The sequence below is a fragment of the Rhinatrema bivittatum genome, chromosome 2 (genome assembly GCF_901001135.1).
Source record: "Rhinatrema bivittatum chromosome 2, aRhiBiv1.1, whole genome shotgun sequence".
NCBI classification, from domain to species: domain Eukaryota; kingdom Metazoa; phylum Chordata; class Amphibia; order Gymnophiona; family Rhinatrematidae; genus Rhinatrema; species Rhinatrema bivittatum.
Window position 1 is genome coordinate 29,676,709 of NC_042616.1, and position 24,225 is coordinate 29,700,933.

The following is a 24,225-nucleotide window of genomic DNA, read 5'->3' on the forward strand; positions in this document are numbered from 1 at the left end:
TTCCGTCAAATCGAGAGATGCTAAAGACTCCCCTGCTCTGACGGAGGTGATTACAGAACGTAACGTCTCCAAAAGAAAACGGGGCACTCAGAGCTCTGTTGACCTTCTTCAGATCTAAAATCGGACGGAAGGACCCTTCCTTCTTCGGGACCAGAAAATAAATCGAATACCTGCCGGTTTGAAGTTTGTTCACAGGAACCGGAACAACCGCTCTGAGGACCAACAGCCGATGAAGTGTGAGAGACACCTGGCGCCTTTTCTCCAGAGACCCGCAGGGCGACACCAGAAATAGTTTGCGTAAGGGATGAGCAAAAATCTAAGGTGTAGCCATGTTCTATAATGTTTAGAACCCAATGGTCCGAGGTTATTTTGACCCACTCCTTGTAAAAGAGAGACAGCCGCCCCCCAACGACCGGAACAGGGGAGTGGGCCAGAGCTATTTCATTGGGAGAACTTGACTTCGTTGCCCCTGAGGCACCGTCTCGGGCGGGTCTATGGCCATGAAAGGAATGAGACCAGGACTGCGACCTGCCGGATGACTATCTTTGGCCAAATGGAGCCGGCTTAGACTGGCGAAAATGGCACTGCCCCCAAAAATGTGACCGGGAAGGGCCGAAACCTCTGGAAGCTTTTGGCCTATCCTCCGGGAGCTTGTACACTTTATTGTCCCCCAAGGACATAATAAGCTGCTCCAAATCATCTCCAAAAAATAATTTCCCCCGAAATGGAAAAGTACCCAGTTGCGACTTGGAGGAAACATCAGCCAACCAACTACGGAGCTATAAAAGCCTGCAGGCTGACATCACAGAAGCCATAGTACACGAAGACGTACGAAGGAGATCGTACAAGGCATCCACCCCATACGCTACCGCCGTCTCCAAATGATCAACCTGCTCAGACTCCTCCAGGGAGAGCTCTCTGGCACTCAGTAGCTGCTGTACCCACCGGAGACGCGCAAGCTGCATTAAACTACTGAAAATGGCTGTTCGAACCCCCAGAGCCGACACTTCGAAGATATGCTTGAGAAGCACCTCCAGCTTACGATCCTGAGTGTCCTTAAGGGCAGTCGCCCCAACCACAGGAATAGTCGTACGCTTAGTGACTGCGGATACGGCCGCATCCACCTTGGGAACCTTAAGGAGATCGAGAGAGTCGTCCGGCAGCAGGTACAATTTTTCCACAGCTCTGCCTAAGCGAAGGCTAGCTTCTGGAGTATCCCACTCCCAAAACATTAGCTGGAGCATCATAGGATGAAAATGAAAAGTCCTAGCCGGGGGACGAAGACCAGACAGCACCGGATCCAACATGCCCTGATCCTGAGGCGTCGGCGCCTGACCAGCCGGTATGCCCAACTCCACTAGGACATGTGGATTCATTGACTCCAACTCATCTCTACAAAAGAGCCTAAGGACCCGAGGATCATCCCCTTCCACCGGGGCCACACGCTCGGAATCCTCATCCATGTCCGCCTGAAGGGGATCTTCCAGCAGCACCGCCCCCTGGGCCGTGAAAATAAACCCCGGAGCCCGGGAGGCCGAATAAGAGCAGCACAGCTGCAAAAAAACAACGCGTTCTGATTCTATTTTTTTTTTTTAATTCGTGTTGGCCTCACCAGAGCACAACCCTCACTTGTCTCTGGGCAGCACTCACTGGCTGCTGCTCCTGGTACACTGGAGTGAAGGGCAAAGCACACGGCAGGCCTACCACCGAGGAGAAAAGACTCTGCTCCTCGGGAGTCTGGTTTTTTTTTTTAAACTTTGTTTCAGCCAAACAAATTTAAAGGACTCCTGTCACTGCAACTCTCTTTTTTTTTTTCTTGTTTAGAATCAATTAGCCAGGACAGCAGGGTCTGCCACCTTCATCTGCTGGAGACAGAGAAATACTGAAGGGGCTGCAGATGGCGCATCCTACTTACAGGGGCGTCCTTCAAGTTTTTCTCTGTCTCCATCTGCTGGAAGGGAGGCAAAACCCAGCAGTCTGGGCTGATCCTGGTACGGTACAGGGAAAGAGGGATTTAGAAGAGACATTCATATATGCTGTCGGCTGCACCAGAATGGGGCATTTTCTAGAAAAAAGGCTCCAGGAACAGAGGTGGAAGGAGGGAGGCTCAGAGGAATGAGGAGGAAATATTTCTTTACTGAGGGGGCAAGGAAGATCTGGGAGAGCTGAGCAGAGGGAAGAAACACAACAGTGACAGAAATAGAGCAGGTTAGGGGCAGATACTGAGGGGGGCAGGTGAGGGAGACGAGAGTCAGGAAGGATCAGGGGTGACAATAGGGAGTGTGGAGGGGGAGAGCCACGGGGAAACCAAGAGTCAGAAAGCTACTGAATAACTCTCGCAAGAACATTTAACCCTTGTTTAAAAAAAAAACAAAAAAAAAACAGCAAGTTTCTTGTATGAAAATAAAAAACAGCAAGTTTCTTTCAGCCTCACAGCAATCCTGCTGGGGTTGGGATCCCCTATGTCACTGAGCTCCCACCTGAAGAAGAGACCTGTGGGGTCTCAGAGCTCAGGCACCAACTTCATCTGTGAATGATTCTTATCCCAGTCTAATAAAAGGGATCACAGCCCACAGAGGGTCCAATCTCCTCCAGGGCCGATACAGGTCACAGGCTTCAACAGGTCAGCATTACTACAGACTCTCCAGATAAATCAATGTCTCAGACTCTTCTCCCAATATCTGTCTCTCTGTCCTTCTATTATCTGCAAAAGAAACTCATCTCATCATTTCCTCTTCCTCACTACAATTACTAAGAAATACTTTCCCTTTCTATCCTATTACACTCCTCTCCTAACTCCCCTCCCTCATTATCCTCATCCCCCTCCTCTTCCTCACTACAATTACTAAGAAATATTTTCCCTTTCTATCCTGTTACACTCCTCTCCCACCTCCTCTCCCTCATTTACCCCATCCCCCCTCTTCCTCACTACAATTACTAAGAAATACCTTTCCTTTCTATCCTGTTACGCTCGTCTTCCACCTCCCCTCCCTCAGTTATCCCCATCCCCCTCCTCTTCACTACAATTATGAAGAAATTCTTGGCCTCTCCCTCTCTGTGTGGCCTGGAATGTTTCTCCTGCTCCTTTGTACTTCCAATTCAATCAGAACTAGTGCTGGACCTGGTGCCATCAGCCTTCAATCCCGACTACCTGTGAATTTGTTCCCTCATTTTAAATCCCTGCAAAAATACCAGATCTGCTCATTGCAGTAACAGTGCAGGACTGTGGAAGAGCAGACACCAAGGCACCTTCTATTATCCTGCTATCGCAGGCCCTCTATCCAGCCACTAGATGTCACCCCTGAGCAATGACCCTAACTCCCTGTCCTCCCTGGGGCATTGAATGCTGCCCCTGCATAATTCCCAGCCCCAACTTCGGCCGACTCAGGAAGCAGGAGACCCAGCTTCACTCAATTATGAAATATTTATTTATTTAATTTATTTATTTGTTTGTTTTTATATACTGACATTCGATCTGAGATATCACATCAGTTTACATTCAGGTACTATAGCTATTTCCCTATCCCTTGAGGGCTTACAATCTAAGTTTATACCTGAGGCAGAGGAGGTAAAGTGGCCTGCCTAAGGCCACAAGGAGTGGCAGCGGGACACGAAACCTGGCCTCCTGGTTTGTATCCCACTGCTCTAATCACTGGGCTTGGTCTCCTCCCTGAACATAATTAAGACATTGGCTGTTTATTTACACATTATAACTTATAGAGTGATATTCTCTTCTTCCCATCCCAAAAAATATGAATTTCCTAAAAAATGTCCCTCCTTACCCAGCGATCTGAGGGTCTGATAGTTCTCCTTCATCACCTCCTTGTAAAGCTCCTTCTGCCGTTCTTCTAAACCCTCCCACTCCACCTGGGAGAAATAGACAGCGATGTCCTCAAAGGTTACTGGGACCTGAAACACAAACCAGAAACTCTCAGCACCTTCTGCACCAGGAGACCTCCCAGTGCTGGGGATCAACAGGACAGGGGGAGGGAAACACACAGTCCTAGAGTAAGGCTATAGTAACTGGCTTCAGTTACAGAGCCTGGGACACCATGTTTTACTTTGAGTCACTCCTGATCTCTCTCCTTAAACTCAGGAAAGTCCCAATGAGCCCCAGATCTGCTCAGGCTTCCATTAAAGTCAGGGCTGACTCTGCAGTCTCCCACATTACAATGCTGCAGCAGTGTTTGAATAGAAAGAACAGGATTGCAGTATTTTATATCTATCGTTATGAAGGTCTACCTTTTTCTTTTTTAAGCACTAATGTAGTAAAGGAAAATGTGTTATCATCTGCTAATTTTCGTTCCTGTAGTACCACAGAGCAGTCCAGACTCCTGGGTTTTGCCTCCCTTCCAGTAGATGGAGACAGAGAAAGTTTTACTAACACTGCTACTTAACCACATGTGCTTCCAGCAGTTCCTCAATATTAATCTATACCCAGGCCAATCCCAACAAATTTCAAAAACATCCAAACTTTCAAAAACGTACAAAATATGAAAATATTCTCTGCTTTAAATAACTGAATGGACGACTCTCCTCTTCAGTAGAATGAGCGGGTTCTAGACTGATCCGTGGTACTACAGGAACGAACCAATTTTCCTTTCCCTGTACGTACCCGGATCAGTCCAGACTCCTGGGATGTACCTAAGCTCCCTATTCAGGGTAAGCCCTGGAAAGTCCAGCTCGCAGAACACTTTCACCAAAAAGATGGGGAAACCATACTTCCAAAAAATAATAAATGGTTTGAACTGGTATATCTTTATATGCCATATCACATAGCCAGAAATAGTATATGGAACCATCAAATATTGTAGGACCCTTACTCACAGAGTCTGTGTAAACAATCAAACTCTCATTTGGTATAGGGTCACTTTATTTAAATCAATTTTGTTTTATTCATTTTTTGTAATGTCATTTTTTGTTAAAATGTCAAAATTCTCCCAAACGTGCTGACAAACTTCAAATTATATGAATCATGGGAACACCACTTCGTTTAGCAAGCAAAAATGCAAGTCTCAAGTCCCAGTCCAATAAATTTCAGAGAAGAATACTCATCTCAAAATAATAGCTAGGAGACCCGAATCCCGACACGATCGTGTTTTGAACCACAAGGTCCTGCTACTATCAGTCTCCTGCCCTGAGTAGCCATCCTCACAGGCCAGCTTCCACCACCACTTCTGCAGCTGGTCCTTAATGCCACCAGTCTCTCTGCCTGACACGGCCAGCTACTTCTGGCTCAGTGGCTCACAGTTACCAAAGAGACAGGATTTTGGCTGAAGTGAACAGGAGGCTGACAAGCGGCAGTTAGTAAAGCAAGGAGAAATTACTAGGTAGCTGGCAAGGAAAATGAGAGGAAAGCTAAACTGCAGGATAGAGAGACTGAATAGGCAACAAAAAGAGGCGAGGAAGGAGATTAGTGAGGGAGAAGAGACTGATTTGTTGAAAGCAGACTAAAGGAGAATACTGGAGTAAAATGATGGAAGGGGAAAAAAGGATAGATTGTGGGACACGGCCATAAATATTTATTAACCAGATAGAAGAAAGAGATGGAGAATCTAAAGTCTGTTCCATACAGAGAGTAACATTAAACATACTTTCATATTGGGATTTGCTAAATGCCTCCAAGTTACCTGACTGGCCCCTTTTGGAGACAAGATGCTGGGCTTGATGGACCTTTGCTCTGACCCATCATGGCATTTCTTATGTTCTTAATGTTTATAGAGAGAGAGCAGGAAGTTGGGGCTCCTGCAGGCATTTTCCCTTCTGCTTTTGATGCTTTCAGGATTACAAATGAATTGGAAGCTCTTTCTCAGGCTGGGGAACAGCCTCTTTCTTTTATAAAAGAGTAAGAAAAGTTGAGAATCAGAACTGCTCTATTTCAAAGCATGTGTCATAGCGTGGGGTGGCCTTGAAAGGGTGCAATATCCATCCTTTTGGATGTTATACCCTTTGGCTGGCACCCCCTTAAGGAGGCACCAGAGACTAGTGACTAGTGCACATGGCACTAGTGAATAAAGAAAACTGAATAAAGAAACTGAATAAAGAAAGAAAACCCTATCTGAATGTGTAGTCACAACAAAACTGAATAAAGAAAAGAAACCCTATCTGAATGTGTAGTCTGTTCCTGTCTTCTCCCTTCCCTGGCTCTTCACATTAGGGCTCTTTATCCCTAAAAAGGGGTGGGGGAAGGAAAGCCTCTGGATACAGTTCTGTATTTGGCACCCCTAAAATATGGGACAGAGAGGAGGGGGGATATTTAGGGGAGCCTCGATGGAAAAGGAATCATCTAAAATACAGGTACTGAAGGGGGGTGTATGTGCCACCTGATCCACCAGCCACCACTTGCCGCATATCTGGCACCTTTTCCTCCTTGGGGAGTCACAGTTGCAAAGGGAAGGAAGGAGTGAAAAAAGGGAGGGGTCACAACCAAAAAAAAAAAAAAGGAGGTAAAAAAGGTTAAGGGGGGCACTCAAAAGTGGAAGAAAAAAAAACCAGGACCACTAGCAAAGAGGATAGATTGTGGGCCAAGTCCATAAATATTTATTAGACAGACTGGTTTCTCCACCTCTTATTTCATGTGGAGAGCAGACTTTCATATTGGGATCTGCAGGATACATTCAGGTGAGCTGGATCGGCTCCTGTTGGAGACAGGATGCAGGGCTGGAAGGACCAGAGCTCTGACCCAGCCCTGCATTTCTTATGTTCTTAGTGTTTATAGAGAGAGGGCAGGACGATGGAGGCAACCTCCTACCTGAGCAGAAGCTCCTGAAGGCATTTTCCTCTCTGCTTGTGCTGCTTTCAGGATTAGAAAAGAACTGGGGGCTCTTTCTCGTGCTGGGGAAGAGCCGAGTGTTTGCCTCATGCTTTATGGAGGGAGCGAGATAAGTTGAGAATCAGAGCTCGGACTGAGGGGGGAGAGGAATCTCTTCTCTGTATCTGACTTTCAACTGCTGGAAACGTTCAGAATAGCTGCGACTCCTGCCAGGCGCAGGCTGATGACATCACACAGAGGAGCTTCACACTGAGGGCACAGACTGATGACATTCGAGTAGAGGAGGACGAGGAGATGCTTCACACTCAGGGCTCAGCCTGATGACATCACACCTGAGGAGGCGCACTTTACTCCGAGAGCGGAGGCTGATCCAGCGTTACTAATTTCATTTGGATGGAGATTGTAGAAATGTGAATGCAGGGAGCTGCTTTAGATTATTTATGAAAACTTTTAAGGACGAATCTGACGCCTTTTTCACATTTCTAAGGTTTCCAACCCGACTTCCTATTGACTGAAGAGAGACTGGCAGCAGAGTCCGGTCCCTTTAGGGACGGGGCGCTTCCTAATGACGTTTCCATTTCTACCGACCAATCCCGTGCGGGGGCGGGGAAAGTGGAAGGCACCGCCTGTCACACAGGAAGGGAGGGGGAGCTCAGAGCCAGCCAGTGGGTAGGGGAGGGAAGCAATAAAGAGAGGGAGCAGCCGGTGAGGGAAGACAGGAGTAGGAAAAGATGCGCGCGGAAAATTGGCGCACCCGATGCAGCATTCAGATGTAATTCCAATCAGAATGGCCTGAAAAAAAAGGGGCAAGCTGAGGGAGAAAGGTTCATTTCTGGCGCTCGGGAGGGCCTGGCGTCCAAGTTGTTAAAATGTGCCTTTTATTTTGGTTATACTGCCTACGTTTATTGGTATGTTGATTGTAATTTTGGAAACCATTGGTGCTTGAAGACTGCACTCTTTATAAAGTGTAGCAATATCCAATTTAACGGCCGCTGCCCCTAACTCATTTATCCGTACTGCCCAAGTGAACAAGCCTTCATTCGGTCGCTGCTGGAATCGTTCCATTGAATCTACCGTCGCGTTCTGTGTATAGTCCTCCACTATATCCCTCCTGTGAAAATTCCCTGGCGAGCCCTGTAACAACCTGCGTTGTTCCACCGGCTTAGCTTTACACTTCTTATCCTCCTCTAGCTCTATTCCCATTCCTTCCTCATCGCTTTCTATGAGTCCGTCAGAACAGGATGAATCCCGTATATCCCCATCCCATGTTTCGGATCCAAAGATAATCCCGCTTTCGCAATGCACAAATGCACTTCCTTTTCCCTTCTGTTTTTCATATTTATATTGTGCCACCCAGGCAGCTGCCCTTTCCGTAACTGTCTGATACGTGCCTACTTTGTCAGCAAGTAATTTATTCCGACATTGCAGCCTAACATTTTGACTCCGTAAGTCCCAGATTTGCAGTTCCAATTCAGCTATTTTCTGAAGCTGACGGTCCCTATCCTGATGTATTTTTCGGTAGGCGGATAATAAATTCCACCCTTGGCGTCCTACACTCAATAACCCTTTTCCTTTTCCCACTACTGCTTTTTGCAGACACCTTGCCACATCCACGGGCTCTGAATCCTTTAAATAGGATTCTAGGTTTTCACATAATTCTGAACATTTTGACCACTTGGTGGCCATAAGATTATATATAAGGTACTACATCCCAGCCTGGGATTTCTACTAGAACATAAGAACATAAGAAATTGCCATGCTGGGTCAGACCAAGGGGCCATCAAGCCCAGCATCCTGTTTCCAACAGAGGCCAAACCAGGCCACAAGAACCTGGCAAGTACCCAAAAAACTAAGAAGATCCCTTGCTACTGATGCAATTAATAGCAGTGGCTATTCCCTAAGTAAAATTGATTAATAGCCATTAATGGACTATTTGTACATCTTTAACATCGCCTTCACATTCTGATTGTTTTGAACCATTCCTCTTCTAAACAGTGACATGTTTAAAGATATTCCCTGCTCGCTGCGCCAAATGTAGCACTACTTTTAAATCACGCAGCAGTCCTATATGTTTAAATATTGAGTCACTGTTTATTGATTTCCAACGAAGTATATACAGTCGTTTATTGAGATACAAATAAACAATGATTAATAAAGATGCATCACCAAGCCTTATACCTACATCCAGGCTGCACTTCAGCTGGGAAGCCCGGGACAAGCTTTTTGCCAGGAGTCTCACGATCGGGAAAGTCCCTGTGCGGTGCCGTCCACCCACAGGTGAGGCTTCTGACAAAAACTCCCTAACCTCCTGCTTTGCAGTACGTCATGAGAGCGCAGTTGCCAAGAGAATGCTCTGAGTTCCCATCCCGGGGCGTTGGCCAGACGCTCAAGGAGTAGTCCACACAATCCATTCCCAGTCTGTGATGGTTATTGGGCCAGTGACCATAGTGATCGTAGAGTCATTTCAACAAACATGTTACTCCTGCTGGCAACGTTCCCCCAGGATTCTAGAGATGTCTAGCAATACACTTCCTCCTCGTCCAGATATTTATATTCACCTTGCTGCTCCAGTTCCTTTATAATACAATCTTCAGACAGGGAGATGTTTACAGCTTTGCTTTCATTTAAGGAAGCTCCCTCAGCACATTTGTCCAAGTCAAATGTCATCTGAAAAACTCTTCACCACACAGAGTGGCTCTGCTAAACGACAGCACAAGAACTGTAGCATTTCTGATCATCAAGAAATATAAATTAGAAATCTTGATAAAGGATTTTTCACTCTAGGATGAAGACGAAAAGTTAGTGAGAGAACTCAATCGGTTTAATGATAGAAAAAAATAGAGGTGATAACATATCTCCCTCACTGATTCTTAATATTGAGAATAACTTATTGTCCATCCTCATAATTCAGGTGGAGTGGAGTCTGCCACATTTTCATGGTGAACTTGATGCACTCTACCAGCACAGGATTCATTGTTGCTATCACAGAGACATGGTTCACAGAATCTCATGATTGGGATACACAATACCAGGCTACAACTTGTTAAGGAAGGACAGAGAGGATAGAAAAGGGGGAGGTGTGGCTCTTTATGTCAGAAATAATATCCAAGCATCTGAGCTGCAAGGAAGTTGGGGCAATGAAGAAGCTCTATGGCTCGACCTAAAAAAGATGACGGAGCGTCCATTTATATTGGAGTGGTTTACAGGCCTCCAAACCAAAAGGAAGAGCTGGACAGAGATCTGGTTGAAGACATCCATAAGATAGGAAAGAAGGGAGAAGAGGTGATCGTTGGAGACTTTAATATGCCAGATGTAGACTGGAGAATCCCATCTGCAGAATCTAATAATAATAGAGCAATAGTGGATGCCATGCAAGTAACTTTGTTCAAACAAATGGTGTTGGAACCCACCAGAGAAGGAGCTATACTCGACTTAGTGCTCACTAATGGAGATAATGTCTCCGATGTCCAGGTGGGCACCCACCTCAGCACCAGTGATCATCAAACGATATGGTTTAATATCACTAAAAGAATAGGGAAAAGAACCACAAAGACCCGAGTTTTACAGTTCAAAACACAGACTTTGAGGAAATGGGAAGTACCTGGAGGAAGAACTAAAGGATGGGAATGAAAGAGATGTGGATCAGCAGTGGACCAATCTAAAAGAGCAATCACCAAGGCAACTGCTCTATATGTTAGAAATGTAAAGAAAAGCAAAAGAAAATTGAAACCTATCTGGTTCTTAAAGGAGGTGGCTGACAAAATAAAGGCTAAAAGAACAGCATTCAAGAAATATAAAAGATCCCAAAGGGAGGAGCACAAAGAAGAATATCTGGTAGGACTGAGGGAGACGAAGAAATTAATCAAGACATCAAAAAGTCAAGCGGAAGAGAGGATTGCCAAGGACGTAAAGAGAGGTGACAAACATTTTTCCGATATATCAATGAAAAGAGAAAAGTTCAAAGTGGTATAGTGAAATTTAAAGATGGAAAGGATCAATGTGTGGAGAGAGATGAAGAAATGGCAGAAATATTAAACAAATACTTCAGTTCGGTATTCACTAAAGAAGACCCTGGAGAAGGACCGTCCCTAGTTACAAGACTGTGAATGGGGGTGGGGATAGACAAAACCCCATTTAAGGAGAGAATGTATGGGAAGAGCTAGGAAAACTGGAAGTGGACAAAGCCATGGGGCCGGATGAGATTCATCCCAGGATACTGAGGGAGCTCAGAGATGTGCTGGCGGCTCCGCTGTGTGACCTGTTCAATAGATCCCTGAAACGGGAGTGGTGCCGAGTGATTGGAGAAGAGCGGCGGTGGTCCCGCTTCACAAGAGTGAGAGCAGAGAGGAGGCTGGAAACTACAGGCCGGTTAGCCTCACTTCGGTGGAGGGAAAGTCGCTGCTGAAGGAAAGAATTGTGAACTATCTACAAGCAACAGAATTGCTGGACCAGAGGCAGCATGGATTCACCAGGGGAAGATCCTGTCAGACAAATCTGATTGACTTTTTTGATTGGGAGACTAAAGAACTGGATTGAGGAAGAGTGATCGATGTGATTTATTGGATTTCAGCAAGCTTTGATACGGTCCCACATAGGAGACTGGTGAATAATATGAGAAGCTTAGGAGTGAGCGCCGAGGTGGTGGCCCTGGATTGCAAATTGGTTGACGGACAGAAGACAATGTGATGGTAAATGGAACCTTCTCTGAAGAGAGAGCTGTGGTTAAGTGGAGTGCCACAGGGATCGGTGTTGGGACCAGTCCTGTTCAATATCTTTGTGAGCGACATTGCAGACGGGATAGAAGGTAAGGTTTGTCTTTTGCAGATGACACTAAGATCTGTAACAGAGTGGACACGCCAGAAAGAGTGGAGAGAATGAGACGGAGATCTAAGGAAACTGGAAAGATTGGTCGAAGATATGGCACCTGAGATTCAATGCCAAGAAGTGCAGAGTCCAGCATATGGGGAGTGGAAATCCGAAAGAGCTGTATTCGATGGGGGGGGGGGGGAAGGCTGTTGTGCACGGATCAAGAAAGGGGATCTTGGGGTGATAGTGTCTAGTGATCTGAAGTTGGTGAAACAATGTGACAAGGCGATAGCAAAGCCAGAAGAATGCTGGGCTGCCAGAGAGGAAAAACCAGTAAGAATAAGGAGGTGATAATCCCCTTGTACAGGTCCTTGGTGAGGCCTCACCTGGAGTACTGTGTTCAGTTCTGGAGACCGTACCTCAAAAGGGACAGAGACAGGATGGAGGCGGGTCCAGAGAAGGGCGACCAAAGGGTGAATGGTCTTCATCGAATGACTTATGAGGAGAGGTTGAAGAATCTAAATATGTACACCCTGGAGGAGAGGATGAGCAGGGGGATATGATACAGAGGGTGGTTGGATGCCTGGAATGCCCTTCCAGAGGAGGAGAAGACAAAAATGGGTGAAAGATTTCAAAGGGGCATTGGATAAACACTGAGGATCCCTAAAGGCTAGAGGAGGGTAATGAAGAAAAGAGCACATGGGGGTAACTTGCTGGTGCGGAGGTTACTACCCTTAACCAATAAGCCTGACTACTTTTGCATGCAACTCCAACATTGCTCTCTGCTTCAACGGGCAAGAGGGAACAGGGACTTGAAACTCAAGACAGCAACAACAAGTGCCCTGACTTTGACAGTTGGAAATAAGGGGGTGACTTGTATGGTTGCAGCAGATGCTACCCATAAGCTTGCTGGGCAGACTGGATTGGACCGTTTGGTCCTTTCTGACGTCATTTTCTATGTTATGCAGTGGATCAATACCTTTGGATCAGAGCTTCAAACTGTGGGTCAGGACCCCAGATGGGGGGTCACAAAAACCTCCAGCTGGGGTCACGTGCCTTAAAGGCAGTACTCTCCAGACATCACCAGCAGTAGAAGTAGTGGAAAATCCGCATGGGATCTTGGAGATAGCATGCCCTCTCGGGTCCTGCAATGGCCCGCCCTCGCTTGAGTTTCCACGTTACCAGGAATCCATGTGCGAGGAGGGACTGGGGCCACTACAGGGCCTGTGACCTTTTTCTGGCTCACAGATCCTGTGCTGACTCTCATTATTAATGCTGCTGCCAGTTGCAGATCAACATTAGGCATTGGACCAGCCATGGGGAAGAGTGGGCAGAGTGTGTACAGGTCTGTGCAGGTTGTAACGTATTCTCTATCCTCTCCTGACACTGAACTTACCTAAGAGAAAATGTTGCCCCTGTCATCAGCCTGCCCTCTCTTCCCATTAGCTGTCATCCACTTATCACCTGAGGCCCAAAGGAAAATGTTGCTGCTGATCCTAGTCAAGGGGATGTTTTGAAGGGAGGGATCAGATACAGGAAGGGTTTGAGGGTTGGATCAGTGGGGGAGGGATTGGCTGGGGAAAGTGAGAGGGGGATGCAAGAGAGGAGCTAGGGGTGAGAGTATCAACTGGGGAGGTATGTGAGAAAAGAGAGAGGGAGAGGATGACAGATGATCAACTGGGGTTACAAAAATGGCTTGGAGGTGAGAAGTTCAGAAGGGAGGATGTAAAAAGCTGGAGTGGGTGAGCGAGCGGCTAGGCTGGGAAGGGAGAGGAACTGGGGGATGTAAGAGGGGATCGGCAGGAGGGGCAGAGGTTGAGAGACCTTCTGGAGGGGGATAGAGGCTGAGAGAGGGGATCAGTTTGGAGTGGAGGGACTGTTGGAGGTGAACTACACCCTCGCTAATTAGGTTTAGTTGTCCTCTGGGTCCTGTGAATTTTCAAGTTGTAAAATGGGGTCACATTGGCTAAAAGTTTGGGAAGCCCTGCTTTAGATGGTAATCTACAATTTACATTTCAATGGAATAAAGCATCTATATTATATTTGGAGTACTGATTCAACTACAAGGAGGACACATTTCTACCACAGAACATCGGAAGCCAATGGATATGAATAACCTGCTGCAATTTCACAGTCATCATGAAAACCCTTCAAGTTAGGGCTACCGATGAGCCAATTTTTTTGTATCAGACTAATTTTTTCTAGTATGGACAAATAAGAGCACCAGGCAGCTATGCTGACAGCAAGGTTTAGAGCAAGAGGATATCCCTATACGGCGATAAGATGGGCATAAAAGCATGCCAAATATTCAGAGTGCCAAGCGTTGTTACAGTATAAAGCACGCAAAGAGCACCAGACTTGTCTGTGTACTGAAACATACTACTGCGGCATCGATGATAGCTGCATCTATTAGAAAACCATAGCATATACTGGCTTTGTATGATATTTGTAAGGATCCACCATCAATAGCTTTGTCTCGAGGGTCTAATATACAAAACTGTATTGTCCACTCTCATTTTGTGGACACGACATCAAGCCATTTACAAGGCGAATAGCAGAGATGTAATAAGTGTAGTTTTTACAATAGTACAATAGAGGGGGACTGATTGGGTAGATCCAGTCACTGGATATTATGTGAAGAAAAGAGCAGTAACAGACTGCGGTTCAGCCAATGTAGTATATGCTCTCATTTGTCCTTGCCCTAAACTTTATGTTGGCCGTAACACATGTCCAGTTAAACTGAGACTGACGAACATTGTCCAAGATTGCATACATACTCGTTGAGTATGCCAATGGTACAACAATGTATCGATCATCAACGCACATTTGACCATCTTCAATGGACGATAATAGATCAAGGGTCCTTGAGGGGAGGCGATTTAAGAGCATGGTTGAATTATTGGGACACTCTTAAGACTGAGGTTCCTTCAGGTATGAATGAAGAACTCGATTGGACATAGTTATTGTGATGGATTTCACAGGGTGTTAGTGTAGATCAGTGTTCAATTGGCTTGACATTCCTTTACAAGCAGTAGGATAGGTGGTTTCCAGGTCACATGGTTTAATTTAAATGGATGCCATCAAATGGTCTGGTAATAAAATAGGGTGAAGCTCATGATGGAGGAAGCCATCAGAAAGGTCACTTGAAGCCTACTCACTAAAGAAAGTTATGACCATCCCTGATGAAGGATTTTGTTTTGAAACGCGGCTATGTTGAGTTGTCACAGTGAGAATGACACATCAGTGGGGTTGGATGGCATAGAAGCAATACTGAGTAAAGTATTATCGTTTTGGAACAATATAAGGATATTAGAGATGGCGCCTTAAGTTAAATGAAAACAAATTTTTCAAAAATATTTGGGTGAGGATTACTGACTGCCAAGATATGAGGTGGGTTGGTGATAGTTTATGATTAAGATTTTGCCATGGTAACATGGATTGTAACCTTGTTCAGACCACAGAAATATGGTACAACAAGAAATAAACATTTCTTATGAAATCACATAACTTGACAATTATGTTCTCTTTTTCCTTGTCTACCCGTCAGACCCCAAAGAACAAAACGGGGTGGAGTACTTGCACATTAAAGGAGATAAAGGAAAACAACAAAAGAGGCATCTCGTTCTAGCGATTACTACATTTTAATGATTATCGCCGATAATACTTAATTGCTTCAGGGCCTTTTTTTGCCTCAACAAAGCTGTTCAATTGCTCTGGTTGGTAAAATATGTAACTGTCTTTGTTGTACTTTATAACGCATTGACAAGGGAAGCGTAAAAAGAAAGATGCCCCCACTTCCAGAGTCTCTTGTTTTTAAAGCCAGAAGATTCTCTCTTTTCAGCTGAGTCGATTTTGGCAGATCTGGAAATATTCTCATGCGGGAACCCATGAATTCAGAGTTAGCTTTCTTAAAATACGCCCGCATAACGTCTCCTAAATCTTTCTCATTAAAAAATGAGATTAGCAAAGTTGTTCTTTCAGCGACTTCGTAGGAAGACGATTCCAGAAAGCCTGTTAGTTCTCCATTATGTTTGGAGCAATTTGTCGCTGTTGATAGTTCCAAATAGGCAGAAAGTAGACTTTGTCCAGGGGAAATTTCTAATGCTTCATGGAAATATCTTTTAACTACCAACCGTGGAATTTCCCCGATCACCCTGGGAAAGTTTAATATTCTTAAATTCAGATGTCCTCATTGCGTTCTCAATATTCTCGAGCTTTCGATTTATGTCGACTGAACCTTTTTTCTTGTTGAATATCAATTTCACATTCTGAAATGTTTCTGCCAACTTCCTGCTATAGAACTCAGAGTTTCTTATTCAATATCTCCATTAATTTATTAGAGCAATCCGCTAAAGGACTTTGCCATTGCAGATGTTAATGTCCAAAGCGAGTCCAGTGTTACTACCTCCGGTTTTTGTGATATTAAAAATCCACCGGGACTAACAGGGGTCTCAGAACAGATCTCTCACCTCCTCCATTAATGATCAGTCCTTCCCGACTCTTCAGCTCACCTCCTCCGGCGGGTAACTCTCCAAATTCCCTGGAGGACTGCTGGAGCTCCTCCACTGACGCCCCCTCTACCCGATTCTCTCAGTAAAGCTCCTCCAGGTTCCCGCTCGAGCGAGGAGTCAAGGCTGCCCTCACAGCAGGGGGTAGACTCTCATCCAGTGGGCTGAGGGATGTTCCTTCCGAGGGCGGGTCACAGTCTCCTTCCTGTGGCCCAACAGCCAGACCTCCCAGACCCAAAATCGCCGGTTTTACAGCGCACTGCACGATTGTTTTCTGCCCAGAGAAAACATAGAAGTCGAGGGGTAACTTCTTGACTCCCTTTTCACTTCGGAGCCATGACAACATTAGGAAGTTCACTTCAAAGGGGAAAAAACGCCAGAGCAGCAGTGCCATGCGTCTAGCCCGAGTCGCCATCTTGACTCCACCCATCTTTAGTGTTAACAGGTGTAGTGACAGGCTGTGCATCTGTCTGAAGGAAGGTCCTGTTAGGAAGTCCAAGACCAGATTGAGGCTCCATAGGGGGACCGGCCACTTTAAGGGTGGTCGGAGTTGCTTAACCCCGTTTAGGAAACGGACCAAGTTCAGAAGTGCCGATAGAAGGTTTCCGTACCCCTCAGCTTTGAAGCAGGAGAGGGCTGCTACCTGGACCTTGAGGGAGTTGAGGACAACCCTTTTCTTCAGGCCGTCCTGTAAAAATTCCAGAATCATGGGGATCTTGGCCGTTCGTGGGGGCACCCTGCGGTCCCCGCACCAGACCTCAAATATTCTCCAGATCCGTATGTATGCCAGAGTCATTGAGAATTTCCGCACGCGGTACAAGGGGGGCGAGCACGGCCGCTGAGTAACCGCGATTCTTCAGGAGAGTCCTCTCAAGGGCCAGACCGTAAGAGAGAACCGAGACGGATCTTCATGAAGGATCGGGCCCTGCTGGAGAAGGTCCCTGTGCGAGGGGAGGCACAGAGGACTCCCCACGAGGAGCCTTCGCATGTCTGCATCCCACGGGCATCTGGGCCAATCCGGGGAGACTAGGAGGACTAAACCTCTGTGGTAGTCTATCTTGCGGATGATCTTGCCCAGGAGAGGCCATGGCGGGAAGGCATACATTTGTAACTTTGTGGATCCCTTCACCCTGAAATTGCTACCTTTTTGGTTCCAACTGAGTAGGCCCTAATAGCTTTTGGAAGTGAAAAATCCCTCATTCAGAGGGAGCTAATTAAGAGAAATCTGAACCTCCAGTGACTTCAGCTTGCATTCATGGAGACCAAAAGCAATACCCAACACTGAAGACACCTGCTGGGCAAGCTAGCCTTGAGGTGGGAGCAATCCGTGGCTTTCATATTCCGTCGCCCTGGGACGCGATTTCCCAGACTTTGAGACTCTTTGGGTCCAGCGTAATCTTACATCAACCAGCGCTGTTATCTGAAGAAGAGTCCTTTTCCACCTCCTTGCAGCAGCCCAGAATTATACGTGAGAGATAACAAGACACCCAAAACCCAATACCATCGCTGCCAATGGAAAGCCCCCAGAGATCACAGTAGACAGACTTACTAAAATGAATAAGGGACTGGGGGCACCCAACGTACCCTTAATTGCCTCCCCAGAATGTGTGGGGTAGGACAACTCAGGAAATGTTAAGCGAGCCCCAGCGGACGATGGTTTCCCTAAGTGTGACAGGGGGCGTGCACAGCTGTTAAGAGGGGAAGTCACTCCGTGGCTTAGGGTCTGCACCTCAATGCTATCCTCTGTTAGAAGAAATAGACAGCTACAGTTCAAGGCAGGAAAGGAAAACAGGAATGGAGATTTCCTTCCCCAGGAGGTACCCCTGGTAGGGGCAGGGGCTCAACCCAGGAAGGCTGAACTGAGGGGAGGAGGGTAAGTGAAGAGATATAAAGGAGAACCGCAAGGAACACCTTAAAGGATTAGCATCAGCTATCCAGCCTGATCCACCTTAAGGGACACCCAAGAGGGGAAGCCAAGACACAGGGCACTTCCTTGGGGAGAGGAACAGCGAGGCCATGGGGAAGAGGAGAAGGCAGCTCCTGCGCTGTCTGTTTGTGATTGCTGTACCTTTTGAATTAAAGCTCCTGAGGTAAGCAGTCCTTATTCTGCCTGCTTTCTCTTGTGCTGTAAATGATAACATTTTCCTGTAAAGAAAAGGTCTGGAGTCCAGACTGCTCTGTCTTCTGACTCCCTTCATAAGTCAAGAACCACTGCCTGTCCCAGAAACCCTGTGAGTGATTACAGAGATCTGCAGAGGAGCTTGGGAATGGGTCTCTGCACTTCCACTCTCCAGCTCAGCAGTTTGACCCCGCTCCCTCTTATTCCTGCACTCACCTGAGCAGCTGCTTTTCCCAGTGCCTCCTTCCTCTGATCCCGGCTCATCCCTGATGTACGGCTCTTCCCCTCGTTCAATGTGGGATATAATGTCAGGGGTGATGGTCAGGGAGCCTGTTCCTAGGGTAAGAGCACTGCATTAGGTTTCTCACAGTCACTCAGTGTAATATTATTGATAACTCTCTGGAAAAAGATGTACTGAAGGGAAAGGAAAATTGGTTCTTACCTGCTAATTTTCATTCCTGTAGTATCACGGATCAGCCCAGACTGCTGGGTTATGCCTCCCCTCCAGCAGATGGAGACAGAGCAAAACTTGAAGGGCGCCCCTGTAAGTAGGATGCGCCACCTGCAGCCCCTTCAGTATAAACAACATCACAGCAGAATTAAAGTAGTAACAGGAATCCAAAACTTTAAATGGTTAAACCAAATTTAGGGGACTCAACTATGTACAAAATGTGAACTCTTCATCCTGCTATAGTATGACATGAAAAAAAACAGATAATCTGTCGAGCGGAATCAAAAAACTGGGCGGCCGTCTGGGCTGATCCGTGAATATTAGCAGGTAAGAACCAATTTTCCTTTCCCTGTACGTACCCGGATCAGCCCAGACTGCTGGGATGTACCGAGCCGCCTTAAATGGGGTGGGACCTAGGAGCACACCGCTGCCAAAACTCTCCAAGACGGGAGCCCGAACATCCAAACGGTAATGCCGAGCAAAGGTATGCGAAGATTTCCAGGTTGCCGCCCTACAGATCTCCTGAATGGAAATCAACTGACTTTCTGCCCAGGACGCCGCCTGAGAACAGAGCGAATGAGCCTTAAGACCCTCTGGAACTGCTTGCCCGTGACATATGTAAGCTGAAGCAATAGCATCCTTCAACCACCGGGCAATAGTAGCCTTATGGCTGAATACCTCCTGCCTAAACAAACTCCTTTAGTTCTTTTATAGTCCTTAAAAAAATAAAGTATCAGGACTGCAGGTTCTGTCCCCCTCATCTGCTGGAGTCAGAGAAATACTGAAGGATCGCAGGTGGCACTCCAGTGTAAGAGGGAGTGCCTTTCAGGTTTTTCTCTGACTCCATCTGCTGGAGGGGAGACACAACCCAGCGGTCTGGACTGATCCTGGTACGTACAGGGAATGAGCCTTAAGACCCTCTGGAACTGCTTGCCCGTGACATATGTATGCTGAAGCAATAGCATCCTTCAACCACCGGGCAATAGTAGTCTTGGAAGCTTTATGCCCTTTCCTGGGACCGCTCCACAAGACAAAAATGTGATCAGACAGGCGAAAATCATTAATGACCTCCAAGTAATGCATCAGCGCCCGCCTGACATCCAAAGGCTTCAATTCACGAGCATGTGGAGAATTCTGATCCAAATCTGGGAACTCAGGCAACTCAACGGACTGGTTCACTTGAAAAGCCAATACAACCTTAGGCAGAAGGATGGCACGGTTCTAAGAGAAACGCCAAAATCGGAAAACCTAAGAAAAGGTTCGCGACAAGATAGGGCCTGAATTTCCAAAATTCTCCGAGCCGAGCAGATAGCTACCAAAAACACCATTTTCAGTGTAAGGTCCTTCAGAGTGACGCACCTGAGCGGTTCAAAAGGAGGTTCACACAACGTCCTAAGGACCAAATTCAAACTCCAGGATGGACAAACAGCTCGACGTGGTGGATGCAAATGCTTAGCATCCTGAAGGAAATGAACCGCATCCGGATGAGCCACTATGGACGCACCGTCCACCTTTCCATGTAAACATCCTAACGCCACCACTTGAACCCGGAGAGAACTGAAAGCTAGTCCTTTTGTCAAAGCCTCTTGCAAGAAGGCTAGAATGTGGACTATCGAGGCCCGCCTAGGGGAAACATTCGACCTACTACACCAAGAGTCAAAAACCTTCCAGTCTCGGACATACATAAGGGAGGTGGAAGTTTTGCAAGCCCGTAAGAGTGGAAATCACCGAATCCGGATACCCCTTCTTTCTCAACTGCCGCTTCTCATAAGCCAAGCCGCTAGACAAAAGCGATCCACCTGGTCAAAAAATACTGGACCCTGCTGCAGAAGATTCGGAAGATGACCCAGACGGAGCAGCCTGCCCACTGCAAAGGTTGAGGAGATCCGCGAACCACGGCTTTCGTGGCCATTCCAGAGCCACCAGCACCACCGCTCTCGGATGAGCTTCTACCCTTCTCAAGAGATTGCCTACCAGAGGCCAAGGAGGGAATGCATAGAGCAGAATGTCGCGAGGCCATGGGAGGACAAGAGCCCTTCCGCTCCGTGCTCTCTTCTGTGACTGAAGAAGCGCGGCACCTTGGCATTCCCTCGAGTCACTAGTAGATCCAAACGGGGAATCCCCCAGTGATGAGATATCAATGCAAACTCCTCGTCTGACAGCTTCCATTCTCCGGGATCCAATCTCTGACGGCTCAGAAAATCCGCCTGTACGTTGTCTACCCCGGCAATGTGTAAAGCTGCTATCCTAAGCAGATGGGTTTCTGCCCAGGCCATGAGCTCGTCCGCCTCCGTCGCTACGGGGCGGTTCTTTGTGCCTCCCTGCCGGTTGATATATGCTACCGTTGTTGCGTTATCAGAGAGCACTCTCACCGAACAACGATGAACCAGAGGCAAGAACTTCTGCAATGCCAAGCAGACTGCCCTGGTCTCGAGACGATTGATGGACCATTGCGCTTCCTGCTGTATCCATTGGCCTTGGGCTGCCTGAGATTGGCAAACTGCCCCCCAGCCGGAAAGACTGGCATCCATCGTCACAATAGTCCACTGAAGGATCTCCAGATCCATCCCCCGGGACAAGTGTTCATGGGTCAGCCACCAAGCTAGGCTGGATCTGGCCAGTTCCTGGAGGGGTAAGGGAACTTGAAAAGCTTCCAACTTAGGGTCCCAACGTGAGAGCAAAGCCTTTTGCAACAGCCTCATATGAGCGAAAGCCCTCGGGACCAACTCCAGAGTAGACGCCATAGAACCAAGAATATGAGTTTGTCTATCAAATCCTGCATCAGGAAGACTTTCCCAATCCAAGTATCGAATCTCGCTCCCAAAATATCCAGGACCTGGGTAGGGGACAATTGGCTCTTGTCCAGATTGATGATCCAACCCAGAGCGTGAAGTGTCTGAACCACCCTGGCGACCACCGCCTCGCATAGTTCCTTTGACTTCGCTCGAATGAGCCAGTCGTCCAAGTGGGGATGGACCAGGATTCCCCTGGCGACGGAGAGTCGCCGCCACGACCACCTTCACCTTGGTAAATGTGCGCGGAGCAGTCGCCAGCCTGAAGGGAAGTGCCTGAAACTGGTAATGCTTGCCGAGGACCATAAACCGGAGAAACCGCTGATGGTCCTTCCGAATTGCAATATGTAGGTACGCTTCCGTCAAATCGAGAGATGCTAAAGACTCCCCTGCTCTGACGGAGGTGATTACAGAACGTAACGTCTCCAAAAGAAAACGGGGCACTCAGAGCTCTGTTGACCTTCTTCAGATCTAAAATCGGACGGAAGGACCCTTCCTTCTTCGGGACCAGAAAATAAATCGAATACCTGCCGGTTTGAAGTTTGTTCACAGGAACCGGAACAACCGCTCTGAGGACCAACAGCCGATGAAGTGTGAGAGACACCTGGCGCCTTTTCTCCAGAGACCCGCAGGGCGACACCAGAAATAGTTTGCGTAAGGGATGAGCAAAAATCTAAGGTGTAGCCATGTTCTATAATGTTTAGAACCCAATGGTCCGAGGTTATTTTGACCCACTCCTTGTAAAAGAGAGACAGCCGCCCCCCAACGACCGGAACAGGGGAGTGGGCCAGAGCTATTTCATTGGGAGAACTTGACTTCGTTGCCCCTGAGGCACCGTCTCGGGCGGGTCTATGGCCATGAAAGGAATGAGACCAGGACTGCGACCTGCCGGATGACTATCTTTGGCCAAATGGAGCCGGCTTAGACTGGCGAAAATGGCACTGCCCCCAAAAATGTGACCGGGAAGGGCCGAAACCTCTGGAAGCTTTTGGCCTATCCTCCGGGAGCTTGTACACTTTATTGTCCCCCAAGGACATAATAAGCTGCTCCAAATCATCTCCAAAAAATAATTTCCCCCGAAATGGAAAAGTACCCAGTTGCGACTTGGAGGAAACATCAGCCAACCAACTACGGAGCTATAAAAGCCTGCAGGCTGACATCACAGAAGCCATAGTACACGAAGACGTACGAAGGAGATCGTACAAGGCATCCACCCCATACGCTACCGCCGTCTCCAAATGATCAACCTGCTCAGACTCCTCCAGGGAGAGCTCTCTGGCACTCAGTAGCTGCTGTACCCACCGGAGACGCGCACGCTGCATTAAACTACTGAAAATGGCTGTTCGAACCCCCAGAGCCGACACTTCGAAGATATGCTTGAGAAGCACCTCCAGCTTACGATCCTGAGTGTCCTTAAGGGCAGTCGCCCCAACCACAGGAATAGTCGTACGCTTAGTGACTGCGGATACGGCCGCATCCACCTTGGGAACCTTAAGGAGATCGAGAGAGTCGTCCGGCAGCAGGTACAATTTTTCCACAGCTCTGCCTAAGCGAAGGCTAGCTTCTGGAGTATCCCACTCCCAAAACATTAGCTGGAGCATCATAGGATGAAAATGAAAAGTCCTAGCCGGGGGACGAAGACCAGACAGCACCGGATCCAACATGCCCTGATCCTGAGGCGTCGGCGCCTGACCAGCCGGTATGCCCAACTCCACTAGGACATGTGGATTCATTGACTCCAACTCATCTCTACAAAAGAGCCTAAGGACCCGAGGATCATCCCCTTCCACCGGGGCCACACGCTCGGAATCCTCATCCATGTCCGCCTGAAGGGGATCTGCCAGCAGCACCGCCCCCTGGGCCGTGAAAATAAACCCCGGAGCCCGGGAGGCCGAATAAGAGCAGCACAGCTGCAAAAAAACAACGCGTTCTGATTCTATTTTTTTTTTTTTAATTCGTGTTGGCCTCACCAGAGCACAACCCTCACTTGTCTCTGGGCAGCACTCACTGGCTGCTGCTCCTGGTACACTGGAGTGAAGGGCAAAGCACACGGCAGGCCTACCACCAAGGAGAAAAGACTCTGCTCCTCGGGAGTCTGGGTTTTTTTTTGAAACTTTGTTTCAGCCAAACAAATTTAAAGGACTCCTGTCACTGCAACTCTCTTTTTTTTTTTCTTGTTTAGAATCAATTAGCCAGGACAGCAGGGTCTGCCACCTTCATCTGCTGGAGACAGAGAAATACTGAAGGGGCTGCAGATGGCGCATCCTACTTACAGGGGCGTCCTTCAAGTTTTTCTCTGTCTCCATCTGCTGGAAGGGAGGCAAAACCCAGCAGTCTGGGCTGATCCTGGTACGGTACAGGGAAAGAGGGATTTAGAAGAGACATTCATATATGCTGTCGGCTGCACCAGAATGGGGCATTTTCTAGAAAAAAGGCTCCAGGAACAGAGGTGGAAGGAGGGAGGCTCAGAGGAATGAGGAGAAAATATTTCTTTACTGAGGGGGCAAGGAAGATCTGGGAGAGCTGAGCAGAGGGAAGAAACACAACAGTGACAGAAATAGAGCAGGTTAGGGGCAGATACTGAGGGGGGGCAGGTGAGGGAGACGAGAGTCAGGAAGGATCAGGGGTGACAATAGGGAGTGTGGAGGGGGAGAGCCACGGGGAAACCAAGAGTCAGAAAGCTACTGCATAACTCTCGCAAGAACATTTAACCCTTGTTTAAAAAAAAACAAAAAAAAAAAACAGCAAGTTTCTTGTATGAAAATAAAAAACAGCAA

The 24,225-nt window shown here is 47.4% G+C and overlaps 2 protein-coding genes and 1 long non-coding RNA gene across 3 annotated transcripts in view; 1 reads left to right on the forward strand and 2 right to left on the reverse strand.

Annotated features, from left to right (window-relative positions):
* LOC115085865 (oocyte zinc finger protein XlCOF6-like) overlaps nucleotides 1-6,969 on the reverse strand; it is a 51,637-nt gene extending 44,668 nt beyond the window's left edge. The window contains exons 1-2 of the mRNA XM_029592386.1: nucleotides 6,752-6,969; nucleotides 3,783-3,909 (exon numbers count right to left, since the gene is read on the reverse strand). Coding sequence (XP_029448246.1) covers nucleotides 3,783-3,909; nucleotides 6,752-6,862 — 238 coding nt within the window. The 5' untranslated portion in view covers nucleotides 6,863-6,969. The remainder of the gene's footprint in view (nucleotides 1-3,782; nucleotides 3,910-6,751) is intronic.
* The window catches only part of LOC115085852 (oocyte zinc finger protein XlCOF6-like), a 393,254-nt gene that overhangs the window by 240,163 nt on the left and 128,866 nt on the right, over nucleotides 1-24,225 (forward strand). The gene's annotated exons all lie outside the window — the stretch shown is intronic.
* LOC115085891 overlaps nucleotides 1-24,225 on the reverse strand; it is a 318,986-nt gene that overhangs the window by 105,516 nt on the left and 189,245 nt on the right. The window lies entirely within an intron of this gene.